At 47.8% G+C, this 13,479-nt stretch overlaps 1 protein-coding gene across 4 annotated transcripts in view; it reads left to right on the forward strand.

Annotated features, from left to right (window-relative positions):
* The first annotated feature begins 1,714 nt into the window (after positions 1-1,714).
* Positions 1,715-13,479, forward strand: part of DOP1B (DOP1 leucine zipper like protein B) — a 110,112-nt gene continuing 98,347 nt past the window's right edge. For all 4 annotated transcript variants that reach the window (XR_003004965.1, XM_024758196.1, XM_024758191.1 and 1 more), the window contains exons 1-2: positions 1,715-1,879; positions 7,751-7,908. Coding sequence is in view for 3 of the 4 variants with exons in the window: in XM_024758196.1 (XP_024613964.1) it covers positions 7,771-7,908 (138 nt within the window). In the remaining variant the exon portion in view is untranslated. The remainder of the gene's footprint in view (positions 1,880-7,750; positions 7,909-13,479) is intronic.

The following is a 13,479-nucleotide window of genomic DNA, read 5'->3' on the forward strand; positions in this document are numbered from 1 at the left end:
GCACTAGGACAAAGTTGTACATGGTGGTTTTGGCACAAACTGATTCTCTCTCCTTAATGGTGGGTATAAGCAGTTCTTTTATCTCTGTTAGTTCAATGCCATGTGCAGTGTGGCTAGGATTTGAGAAACCTAAAAAAAAAAGAAACACCCGTTTGTCAACTTTGTTTTTGTAAAAATGGAGCTTATCGCATCTTCATTAGGAAATCAGTTTTCATGAAATTAATTCTTTGTCTTGCAAATGCTCAATCCTTTAGTTTTCTTCTGTTTTTACTTTAAGACCATTCCTAGAATTGACCATTAGAGGATTTACATCTGGGACACTTGGTATATGCCAATTGGGTGGAGATGGAATCAGAATCAGAAGCCTGGCTGGTGAGAGGTCCAGCATCCCAAACTATTAAAACATTCTCGATGTTTGGGGGGAGGTGATAGATCCCCTCGGGAATCTGATACAAACTCTATACTGTTTCTCCAGAAACATACATAAACACAAAATATTCTACACGATTTCAACGTGTTCATGGACTCCCCACTCCCACCCCCCCCAAACTCTTTCATGGATGGCCTAGCATTTATGAGCCCCAAACTAGGTCTGAAAATTCCCAGGGGACAGTGAGGGGTTAAATTGTTAGAGGCTTCCATAGAAATCACAACCTCGATCAACAGGTGGCACTGCTTTGGTTGGCTGGGAGCCTGAGCTGGTGCAATCAGGATGCTCAGGTGAAATTTGCCCGAGTCCCGTCATCAGGTGCTTCTTGCTCTGCAGCTGTCACGCCAGGTTGGGTGCGTCTGGACTGTCCAGGTCCGAAGGCTCCTGAGGATGACAGGAAGGGGTTAGAGTTTATCTGGAAGCATGAATGCTCTTTAGACTTGATGTGAGGTCTCCTTTCTTAGCCAGAGCCCACGTTAAGAAGCTCATTCCAGGAATAATCCACCTCACCTTCTCAGATGCCAAGGGTCGGAAAAGTGCGGCCTGTGGGGCCGGCGCACCTTACCAGGGTCCCCAAACCTCCAGCGGCCCGAGCGTGTACAGAAGGGTTCATTTCGCTTCCTCCCCGAGAGTTTGGGTGTAGTCCCGATGGCCAAGTGCCATGGTGCCCACCTTTCTCGGGTCCATCGGTTTTCCTTGTCTGTAATTCCAAACCTCTCCTTGGGCCGGCTGATTCACTGACCGACGTCCCCTTCCATTTGGGTGTGTCGGGGGAAGGCCCAGATGAGAGGCGGAGCCAAACCTCCCCCCAACCTGTGCGATGTCTCCCCAGAAGCAGACCCGCGGCGAGGGCAGGAGCTAGTTGTTCTCGTTGAGAGCGACGCCCGCCGCCGGGAAGCTGCGGGAGACTTGCGGTGGGAGCCCTGCGCCCTGGAGTCCGCGTTCAGGACCCGCCCCCGGGACCCACCACGCCAGCCGAGGTACCGCCTCCTGGTCCCGCCTCCCAAGCCAAGGGCCCGTCTTCCGGGCCCTGCCCCGAGCGTCGAGGACGCTCCCAGGCCTCTGCCCCACTCACCGAGCGCTCTCCCTTAGCCACGCCCCCCACGCGCCGAGGGCCCGCCTCTCCGCCCTGCCTCGCCCCGTCCGCAGAGAAGCCCCTCCTTTGGCCACGCCCCTATATGCCAAGGGCCCGCCTCCCGGCCCAGCCCTTCTAGGCTCCTCCCCACGCACCGAGGGCCCGCCCTTGTCCCCGCCCCCAAGCGTCTAAGATCCGCCCCCTGGCCCGCCCAGTGTCCTGGAGCCGCGACCGCTGCGGCTCGGGAGCTGCGCTTTCTCCGCCGTTCCGGCTGCCGGCCGCGCCGCAGCTGCCGATCGTTTAACCCTTGGCGTCCAGCTGGGCTCCTCCGCGCCTCCCGTGGGCGCGCCCGCCGAGAAAGGTCGCCGCCGTCGGTAAGTCAGGCCGGCGCCTTCGGCCGCCAGGCGAAGCCGAGGGAGCCGGGGCGTCTCCTCTTGAGGGTCCGTGAGCGGCAGGTGCTTCCTCTCCGGGTGCACAGGGTTCGGGCGGCGCCTTGGAGGCGGGCCTGGTGTGCAGGTGGCTCCCCCGAGCGCGGCCGGGGCCCACCGGCGCTCACTGCTGCAGTGCGGGGGCGGCCCTAGCGAGGCCGCTAGTGGGCGTGGGCTCCGGCCCCGGCCCCGCAAGGGACAGCCCGGGAGGCTAAGCGGGGTCCCCTCCCAGTTCCCCCGGCTCCCCGCAGCGAAGGAAGAGCGGCCGGGCCCGGCGTGGCCTCTCGTCCGGCAGGTAGAGGTCAGGTGGGTCACGGCCCGGCCGCCCCTCACCGCGGCCGGCGGATGCCGAAGCCGCGGCTTTGTTTGCTCGAGGTCCTGGTCGGGGAGCAGGGCTAGGGATCGAGACCTTTATAAGATGAAGGCTTTCCTGTTAAGGGAAGACCCCCCAAGTCTTCCCGACTGTCCGCCGGAGAAGGGATCCCAGCGGTAGTGCGCGCTCAGCCGCCTGGCCCCTCCGTCTTGCAGGATTGCCAGCTGCTGCCTTCCTGGATGGTCTTTTACCAACTCAGTGCCGCTGCTTATGGGGTCTGTTACCCTCAGGTGTTTCCCTAACCTGGGACAGCTGCCCTACACTTGGGAGAATCTTTGCAGCATATTTTGGTAAGGCAGTGGAAGCGCTCCTCTCCCCCCAAGGCTTTCTCCCATTATGTGTCTTACATTTTTGCCACCTCAATTTAATTACCACTCTGAAAGACCCGATTCAAAATCATGTGCCTACTTGATTAAACCACTTACAGAGGAGTGTTTCTGTGCTGTGACTGAGGATCATTATCGACTGATGGCGCATGGGAGGGTGACTCTGACACTTTTCACTCACCTATGTTTTCATTTAACTCAGAAACGGTCCTTCGTGTAAACCTCTTTAATACTAACTTCTTTTGGATCTAGACAGTTGATTTTTCACTCAAACTTGTTTTCCTAAGAAATTAAGAAGGGTTAAGGTGAGAGATCCCCAGCTGACATTTTCCATTTTCTGGCGGATTCATCTGGTCTGATACGCCTGTTTATACGACTACTCCTTTGGGTGTAATTGTGAAGAGGCTGTAGAACTCTATCAGTCTTACTGAGCTATTGAGTCTCTCACAGAAAAGGTTTCCAGAGTAGATTGCAAAAACATTGTTAAAAGAGGTCTATAAGGGCTGCACTATTAATTTTACCTGTAGCTTAATGTAGTCGAGGCTCTGTGGCACCTGGCTGGCCTGAGCTGGAATCCTAATTCTGCCAGTTGCTTGCTATGTGACCCCAGCAATTTTCTGGAGGGCCTGATTCCCAGTATCCTCATCTGGAGGCTGATAATACCCATCTCTTAGGACTCTTGTGTGTTGCATGAGAGAAATACATGCAGAAATGATGGATTTGCCAAGCCCCCCCCAGAAGACTCGCTTACTAGCATAGTATCAAGTGCCCCATATTTTGAAATAAAAGAGCTTGCATATTTCCAAACTCTCACCAGTGCTGTTAGTTACATTGAATAGTACTTTCTTCTTACAGCCAACCATAACATTGAACTGCTCCAGTTACCTGCTCTTACCTGGCTGACGCCTTCCTAACCGTAAGCAGTGGTACCCCTCTGCCACCTCCCCTCCTAAACACATGTTATTGCTGACAAGGCTCTCTTCCTGCTGACAAGCGCCCACACCTGTGGACTTTGAGGACGTCTCTGCTGGTAGCTGGGCTTCCTCTGCCCTTCTTGCCAGCATCACTCTGTTACATCAGCCCACCCTCCATCACTGTGCCGCATTAAACTGAAATTACATGTTTAGGTGTTTCCTCTTTTATTAGGCTCTGAACTGTGAGAGTAGAACCCTGCCGTGTTCATGTTTCTTTCTCCAGTGCGTGGACACCTAATACAGTGAACAGACTGCATGGAGTACTGCAGTGGTTCAGAGACACGGGATTTCAGACCTGTACATTTCCTGGAATTAAAAAAAAAAAAACTTATGGACTGTTGGGATGTACTAATGTCTTATCTCTTTACTTGGCAAAACAAACTACACCTCTCGTTACCATCCTTGATAATTTCAAAAAGTATGAAGGCTATTATTTCAGCAAAAGGGGCAGGCCTTTCCAAGAATGAGCAGACGATCTTGCTGTGTGCCTATGCATAGCACAGTATATTGTTGCAGAGAGGCCCAGCATGTGCAAAGGCTCTGTGGTAGAATGAGTTGTCTTAGGACAAGCAGAGTGCCTTGAGGAGAGTCAGGTGGAGCCTTGTAGGCCACAGAGTGGGGTGGGGGGAGTGTGGACTTACTGTAGGCTTAATGGGAAGAGTTTAAACATGGTGGGGAAGTGCTTTATGTTTTAAGAGGACTTGGAGTGCTGTGTGAAAGTACACTGGAGAGGGGCAAGAGTGAAGGAGAACCCTTAGGAAGCTTCTACATCAGGCTTGCAGGAGAAAGGTGGCTTGCACAGTGGAGAGTCCACGGGTATTTTGGAAGAAGAGCCAATGGGACTTGGGTTGAGTGTGACAGGTGAAGAGAAGGAAGAGTCCAGGACGATGTTGAAGTTCCCATAGATGGTGGGGCCACTTTCTGAGGAAAAGAAGACTGGAGAAGGAGCAGGTTGAGCAGATAGAATCAAGAGTAGCGGGTTTTTTAACACGGAAGCAACTTAAACGTCCACTGACGGATGAATGTATAAAGAAGATATGGTGTATATACATGCAATGGAATATTATGCAGCCATAGAAAAGAATGAAATAATGCCATTTTTAGCAACATGGATGGACCTAGAGATTATCATACTAAGTGAAGTAAGTCAGAAAGAGACAAATACTATATGATATCACTTCTATGTGGAACCTAAAATATGACACAAATGAACTTATCTACGAAACAGAAACAGACTCACAGACATAGAGAACAGACTTGTGGTTGCCAAAGGGGAGGGGAGGTAGGGGAGGGATGGAGTGAGAGTTTGGGATTAGCAGATGCAAACTATTATATATAGAATGGATAAACAATAAGGTCCTACTGTATAACACCGGGATCTATATTCCATATCCTGTAATAAACTATATTGGAAAAGAAGAAACAAAGAGGGTTTTTCAAAAACAGTGTTATTGAGGTATAATTTACAGACCATAAAATTCAGTCATTGAAATATACTGTTCAGTGATTTTTAGTAAATTTACAGAGGTGTGCAGACATCACCATAATCTGATTTTAGCGCATTTCCATTACCCCCCAAAAGAACCCTTGTGCCCATTTGCAGATACTCCCCAGTTCGTACTCCCCACCCTAGGCAACTACTGTTTAATCTACTTGCATCTCTACAGATTGGCCTATTCTGGGCATTTCATATAGATGGAATCGTACAGTATGTGGCCTTTTATGACTGGCTTCTTCCACTAAGCTTGTAATTTCCAGCTTCATCCACCCCGTCACATGTTTCAGGACTCTGTTCCTTCTCATTGCTGAAGAGCGTGCCATCGTGTGGCTAGACCACGTTTTGTTGATGGACACTCGAGTGTCTAGTTTGGGATGCACCTGGTTTGAGACACGCGTGCCATATGCGGGTGGAGAAGTCAAGGAAACACTTGCATGAATTTGGGCCTTGGAGGGGGAGGTTCGGGAGGTTATAAATCTGTGGGTCATGAGCATGAAGATGGTATTAGTTAGTTAAAGGAATGGAGAGATCATTGAGGGTGGAGAGAGAGAGAGAAGGCCCAAGCTGGGAAGGCCTGGGAATGCCAACATTTGGCAGTCGTGTAGAGGAGGATGGGCCTGCAGAGAAGGTACAGCAGAGATGTCGGTGGGCCAGAGGAGTGTGGGCAGACAGGAGGCTGTTTGGAGAAGGAGGAAGTGGCCTGCTGCACAGCCCTCCTGAGAGGTGAATGAGGAAACAGGGTCCACTGACGTTGGCAACTCGAAAGTTGCGTTGGCCTGAAGAAGACCGCAATGGGCCCAGAGCAATCGGAAAGTGAAGTAGAAGATATCGTGGGAGTCTTACAACCTCACTGTGGCCAATAAATGAAAGATTGAGGCTTAAACATCACGTTGACCCTGCAGTTCAGTTTCTTCCGTCTGCGATATCTGGCTTTTTATTTGACTGACAACATGCAGCTCGGTTAGCCAACTAACTCCAACTCAGGGGATTTAATCATGTCACCATTGCTCCGTATTTCTCTCTCCTTTCAGACCACGTCCTAGTGAGATATTACTTAGGTCCATAAATCAAACAGGATTGTGTTTGGTTGTGAGTAACAGAAAACTTGATTGAACGGCAGCTTAAACAAATTAGCTCTTATGTGCAGAAAACAGTAAGTCCAGGGGCAGAGTGTCCAGGGTTGGTATGGCACCTTCTTAAAGCCATCTGGGGCCTCAACTGCTCTGTGCTTCCACTTATGCAGGGAAGTCGTGCCTTAAAGATGGCTCTTTCCTCGCGGTTGCAAGATGTGGCTTCAGCTCCAGCATCAAACCTTTGTTTCGGGCAGAAAGAAGGGGAAAGGTGGAGGACAACAGGCCAGAAGAGTCCCCCACCAGCAGCTTCTATTTGTCCAGCACTGTCATACGGCCACCTAGCTGTAAGGGAGGCTGGGAACTATAGTGCCGCCCTGAGCAAAATGAGGGTTCTCTTAGTGTGGAAAAGGGGGCAAGGAATTTGGTGTGGGTGCCTGCCACACTTTAAATAGATCTTAATCAGATGAAGACTAGAGAAGGGAGGCAAGTGGAAACCCTAAGGCATCACTTTTGAGAAAACATTGGAGTATGGAGCTTGGCGACAAGTCAAGAGAACGATTCGACATTTCCACGCCTTGTGGAGTGCTTTTCAGAGCTGTAACTTGTTTGAATAGACTGATGGCTTGACCTTCAGATTTTTTTTTTTTAAATGAAGGAGTAAAAACAAAACTTAAGCGTGTATTTCTATATGTTATAATGTATAAATGGTGGATGTTTTCAAAAATGCAAATCTGCAGCATCTCATGTTTCCTTTTGTCACATTGGGGATGAGAAGAAAAGGAAATGGTTGCTGTTGGCATCGGGCTCAGGTAGTCGATGTCTCGGGCTTTGCAGTAGCTGTAGTGGTTCATATATAATGAATGCATCTAGCCACAGGAAAAAGAAAGAGAGAATCCATCAAAGAATATACAAGGGCCAGAATAAAATGATGACTGCTTGGGCCCTGGTGTGACACACCTCCTTGCAGACTCCTCACCCAGGGGCATAGAGCTGTCGGGGGCCTGGCAGATAATTGGCACTTAGTAAATGAACAGGCACACGGTGGGTTTCTGACACCACTGCTGTCAGACGCTTCACCCTTAGGTCCTTTTTTTCCTCCTGGTTTTCTTGTAGAATATTTCCAGTCCTCTCTCCGAGTCTAGTTGTAGAGGATTGGATTCCTAAACCAACTGTTCAATTAAGACCATAGATGGGCTTTTCCTTAGGTTTTATAAATGCCCTATGCTGGAGGGGACCGCCTGCGTTGAGAATTACCAGTCAGCAACAACATGCAGTTAGCCACTTTGTGACTTGGCTCCTAGAATTCATTTTGTCCATTGAGTGGAACTCTAGCGTTTCATTTCTTTCTGCTCTGTCCATTTGTCTCCCTCGGAGTCCAGTAGGGCCGGAACCGTTTATCTTTTATCTGCCATCGTGCCTGGCTCAGCAGCCTTGCTAAATATTTGAGTTGGATCGCCCAGCACGTTTGTGCATAGGAACGTTTGTGGCCGTGTGTCCCCTGGGACTCTGGGCTGGGAACACTTTTCATCCTCGAAGAGCTGCCTCATTTGTTTATTCACTGATTCCCTCTTAGATACCTTCTCTGCTGCGAGAATGGACCCAGAAGAGCAGGAGCTATTGAATGATTACAGATACAGAAATTACTCTTCTGTGATTGAAAAGGCTTTAAGAAATTTTGAGTCCTCCAGCGAATGGGCGGATCTCATATCCTCACTGGGCAAGCTCAACAAGGTATGTGGGGCAGGGAGTGGATTGCAGGGAGGCAGCTGTCCTTTTATTATTTCCAGGACTTGTCTTTTTAATATTACACTACATGCTGATTACAGCCATTAGATAAGCAGAACCACCCATAATTCTGTTACCCACCCACTATTAACCTATTGGTGTACGTACCCTCCACTTTCAGCCCTTTTTTTTCTGAGCATAGACATGCAGTGTGGATATAGTCGATAGAACAGCTGAACAGTCTGTTTTCTCAACAATATTTAGGTCTGAACAAGATAAATTTATAAATTATCCAGTTATTCAAAGATGAATTGTCCTTCGTGTACTGCTTAGGATCTTTATGGCTTTTTCTTCTCCAGTCTACTTTTTTCACCATTTTACTGCAAACTGGTAACTCCTAGAAGAATAAAGGATGAAATAATTACCGAAATCTGCCCAGAAATTGTGCATGTGTTTGGACGAAGGAAAAGGGGTTGCGTCTGAGAAAACCAAAACTGGTCGCATGTGGTCCTGACCTCGTGTTCTGTGGATGGGGACCATTGTATTTTTCCATCCTGCCCAGAAGGAGGGTGACACAGTGATGCTCAAACACTCAGGCGACCACTGTGACCTGTAGGAAGAAGATACCTGGGCTCGAAGAGGCTGTGCCTGGCTCCGTTACTGTCTGGCCGGGGCTCCTGGCTGTGACACCTGACTTTGGAGCCCGAGTGCCATATGGGAGCTGGGAGATGTCCAGCCTAGTCTGGGAGGTCCCCATTCCCCGGGTAACACACACCAGGGGACTCTATAACAAACCTCGCTAAAGAGAAAGAATCTGTCCGTTTACCTCTTCAAGGGACCAGGGTAGGGGGAGTGAGAATGCGAGCAGCCTGACCACGGGGGCAGCGCCTGGGCAGCCGTCCAGCACCAACCTCCCGAAAGCAGCTATCAGCACCCACAGATGGCAAAGAGGAGATAGGCAGTTATTACAGGCAGTGGCCGGGAAACTGCACGGTCTCTGCAAAGTGTATTTACAACATGTGAACATCACGGCTGGTGCTGGCTGGGGTGGAGACGTGTAATAAAACAGCAAATAAGGGCTTGAGAGTGCTTTGGCTGTAGAGCTCTGACTCAGGACTTTTTCTAGCTGAAGGTAACATTCACTGTCTTAAACGAAGGTGGGTTGCCTTTCCAGGGGAAAGCGAGAAGCCCTGGAATGGGACTTGGACAGATTCGGGTTCTTCTAGATGTTTCTCTGTTTTAGTACTTGACTCTCCTGGAATCTAAAAACAGCATACTTTTGGGGAGGGGGTGTGTGTTCATTATTTTTCTGTTGAGTTAAAATTCATGTAACATAAAATTTACCGTTCAGCCATTTTAAAGTGGGCGGTTAAGTGGCTTTTAGTACTTTCATGATGCTGTGCGGCCATCCCCACTATCTAGTTCTAGGACATTTTCACCACCCCAAAGGAAACCCTCTCCGTTACTCCCCTTCCCCTGTCCCTGGCAGCCACTAATCCACTTCCTGTGTCTATGAATATTTCATACAAAAGGACTGGTACAATGATGTGGTATTTTGTGTTGGGCTTCTTTCACTTAGCATGTTTCCAAGGTTCATGCACGTTGTAGTGTGTATCAGTACTTCATTGCTTTCTATGGCTGAATCATGTTCCATTGTATGAACAGACCGCATTTTGTTTATCCATTCATCAGTTGGGTTTCTACCTGTTGGCTCGTGTGAATAGGACTGTATGGATATTCATAATACAAGTTTTTGTTTGAACACTATTTTCATTTCTTCCGGGTTTATACCTAGGAGTAGAATTACTCAGTCATGTGGTCATTCTATATTAAACTTACTGAGGAACCACCAAACTCTTTTCCTCAGTGACTGCCCCATTTTACATGCCCACCAGCAATGTATGAAGGCTCCAGTTTCTTCTCAGTCTCAGTAACACTTATTTTCAGGTTTTTTGTTCTTTTTGTGTCGTACACGGGCCCCTCACGGTTGTGGCCTCTCCCGTTGCGGAGCACAGGCTCCGGACGCGCAGGCTCAGCGGCCATGGCTCACGGGCCCAGCCGCTTCACGGCATGTGGGATCTTCCTGGACCAGGGCACGAACCCGTGTCCCCTGTATCGGCAGACGGACTCTCAACCACTGCGCCACCAGGGAAGCCCGATAGTGTCTTCTGATGCACAAAATTTTTAAATTTTTGATGAAGTCCAATTTTAACGTTTTTTCTTCTGTTGCTTGTACTTTTGGTGAATATCTAAGAAACCATTGCCAAATCCAAGATCATGGAGATTTACCCGTGTTTTCTTCTAAGAGTTTTATAGTTTTAATTCTTACATTTAGGTCTTTGATTCATTTTAATTTGTGTTTTGTTTTTGTTTTTTGTTTTTCATAGATGAATATCAAGTATGTAGTAAGGATAAAATTAACTCATAGCACACATGCAATTCAAACATGTAAAATTAAACAATCTACCATTGGGAAATGCAAACAACATATGTGCCAAAACTTCTAAAAAATACATGATAAACACAATAACCCATATTATTGTATATAACCAGGGATATTAGATATCTCTGGGATGGAAGAGGGGTGGGTTTGGGGCATGTGCATGCATTCTGATGTTCTGGAAACATTTTCTTTTTCTTTAAATTTAATTTTTTACTTTCTATTAGAGTCTAGTTGATTTACAATGTTGCATTAGTTTCAGGTGCATAGCAAAGTGATTCAGTTATACATATATCCATTCTTTTTTAGATTCTTTTCCCATATAGGTTATTTCAGATTATTGAGTAGAGTTCCCTGTGCTGTACAGTACGTCCTTGTTGATTATCTGTTTGTATATAGTAGTGTGTATATGTTAATCCCAAACTCCTGATTTATCCCTCCCCCCACCTTTCCCCTTTGGTAACCATCAGTTTGTTTTTGAAGTCTGAGTCTGTTTCTGTGTGTAATTAAGTTCATCTGTGTTATTTTTTTTAAGATTCCACATATAAGTGATATCATATGGTATTTGTCTTTCTCTGTCTGACTTACTTCACTTAGTATGATAATCTCTAGGTCCATCCATGTTGCTGAAAATGGTATTATTTCATTCTTCTTTTACAGCTGATATTCCATTGTATATATGTACCACATTTTCTTTATCCATTCCTTTGTCAGTGGACATTTAGGTTGCTTCCATTGTCTTGGCTATTGTAGCTAGTGCTTCAGTGAACATTTCAGTGCATGTATCTTTTCTTTTTTTTTTTTTTTCTGGCCAGGCTGTGTGGCATGCAGGATCTTAGTTCCCCGACCAGGGATCAAAACCGTGCCCCCTGCATTGGAGAGAACAGTCTTAACCACTAGACCTCCAGGGAAGTCCCCCACCCCCTTTTTATGCATGTGTCTTTTCAAATTATGCTTTTCTCTGGATATATGCCCAAGAGTGGGATTGCTGGGTCATATGGGTCATATTTTTAGTTTTTTAAGGAACCTCCATACTGTTCTCCATAGCGGCTGTATCAATTTACATTCCCACCAACGGCGCAAGAGGGTTCCCTTTGCTCCACACCCTGTCCAGCATTTATTATTTGTAGACCTTTTGATGATGGCCATTCTGACTGAGTTAATTTTTGTACATGGCGTGAGGTGGGGCTCCAACTTCATTCTTTTGTGTGTGGAAATCCAGTTGTTTTGCGTGTGCAAAGCCATCCGTTGAAGAGACTGTTCTTTTGAAGGGTCTTGGAATCCCAATTAACTATAGAGAGATGGATTTAATTCTGGACTTTCATATTTTTCATTGATTTATATGTTTATCCTTATGCCAATACCACACATTTTGATTATTGTAGCTTTGTAGTAAGTTTTGAAGTGAGGAAGTAAGAGTCCTTCAACTTTGTTGTTTTTTTTTAGAATTGTTCTGGATTCCTTGAAATTCCATGTGAATTTTAGGATCAGCTTGTTAATTTCTGCAAAAAAGCCAAGTGGGATTTTGATAGGGATTGCATTGATTCTGTAGATCACTTTGGGGAGTATTGCCGTATTAACAGTATTGTCTTCTAATCCATGAACACAGAATGTCTTTCCATTTATTTAGGAACATGTATATTTTGAGGTAGGTAAAATTATAAACTTGGAAAGTGCAGTTCTTGAGCATTGAGGTATTCTGTGAAACAGGCTTTGTTTCAGTGTACCTGAAAAACTTTCAGAAATGTTTAATCATTTTAACCCAACCCAGGTTATTGAGTACAGTTGAATCTTTCTTTAAGGAACTTTGAAAGCATTAGCCATTCATTCTTTCAGTGGCCATCTGAGTGCCTAAAATGTGCCAGTAGGTGCCAGGGTGCAGCAGAGAGCAAAATTGACAAGACCGTGCCCTCATTCTGGTGGGGATGGGGGAAGCTGGATGATAAAATAGACGTGTTGTTAGGTGGTGATGAGTGCTGTGGGAACCGTGAAGAAGGGAAGGGAGGGTGAGGGTTGCTGAGACGATGCCGTTTGACCAAGCCCAGAGGCTCTGGTGTGTCTGAGGCCAGGGAGGTTGTCACAGAGCAGGCGAGGGATAGGGAGAGTGTAGGAAACGAGGCTGCAGAGGAAAGGTGTGGGGAGGACGTCTGATCGTGTCGGTCCTTTAAAGCTGGAGTCCAACAGTGGCCCCTGAGCTGGGGGCGGCTGCCCGGCAGAGTGCCACAACCTGGCTTCCCTTTTAGGTGCTAGAACCATTTCCAACTGCTCTACTGGGTGGGGCCGGGCAGAAGCAGGGAGACCATTTAGGAGCTGTTGCTGTAATGTAGATGGGCCAGCAGGGAAGTGTTTGGATTCTGAATGTACTTTGAAGGTGTTGCTCACAGGCTTTGTTCGTGGAGCGGATGTGGGATATAAGGGGAAAAGAGGAGTCCAGCATGACTCGCAGGTTTCTGCAAGGTTTTTGGCTTGAGAAGCTGAAAGGATGTGATAGGGAGGCTGGGCAGGGAGACCAGGGGCTCCCGTTGGAAGGTGTTAGTTTTTTTTTTTTGCGGCACGCGGGCCTCACACTGCCGCAGTCTCTCCTGTTGCGGAGCACAGGCTCCGGACGCGCAGGCTCAGCGGCCATGGCTCACGGGCCCAGCCGCTAGGCGGCACGTAGGATCCCCCGGACCGGGGCACGAACCCGCGTCCCCTGCATCGGCAGGCGGACTCCCAACCACTGCGCCACCAGGGAAGCCCGAAGATGTTAGTTTGAGCGTCTGGAAGATGTTCCAGTGTGATGTCCATGGGCTGTGGGATACGAGTTGTATTGGATAAGAGTTTTAAAAAGACAACTTTTTGTTGTCAGCCAATTCCATGTAACCCCGCTCCTGTGTCCTCTTTGCTCCAGCTTCCTGTCCTCTGCTGCAATGATTAGGTAATGAGGGTGAGTGGCCCCCTTGATGAATTTGCAAGATGTCGGTGGGATGAGGGCGACACCGTCGTCTGTCCCTCCCCCAGCCTTGCCGATGACAGCTGACATCCGTAGAGAGCGCACTGTGCTGAGGACCTGGTGTGCATCCTTGTATAGACTTACAGCATGTCTTGAGATTGGACCCAGACTAAGCAACTTGTGCAAGATCATAGCCGGCAAATAG

This window comes from Neophocaena asiaeorientalis, unplaced genomic scaffold, assembly GCF_003031525.2.
Source record: "Neophocaena asiaeorientalis asiaeorientalis breed wild unplaced genomic scaffold, Neophocaena_asiaeorientalis_V1.1 scaffold45, whole genome shotgun sequence".
Lineage (NCBI taxonomy): Eukaryota > Metazoa > Chordata > Mammalia > Artiodactyla > Phocoenidae > Neophocaena > Neophocaena asiaeorientalis.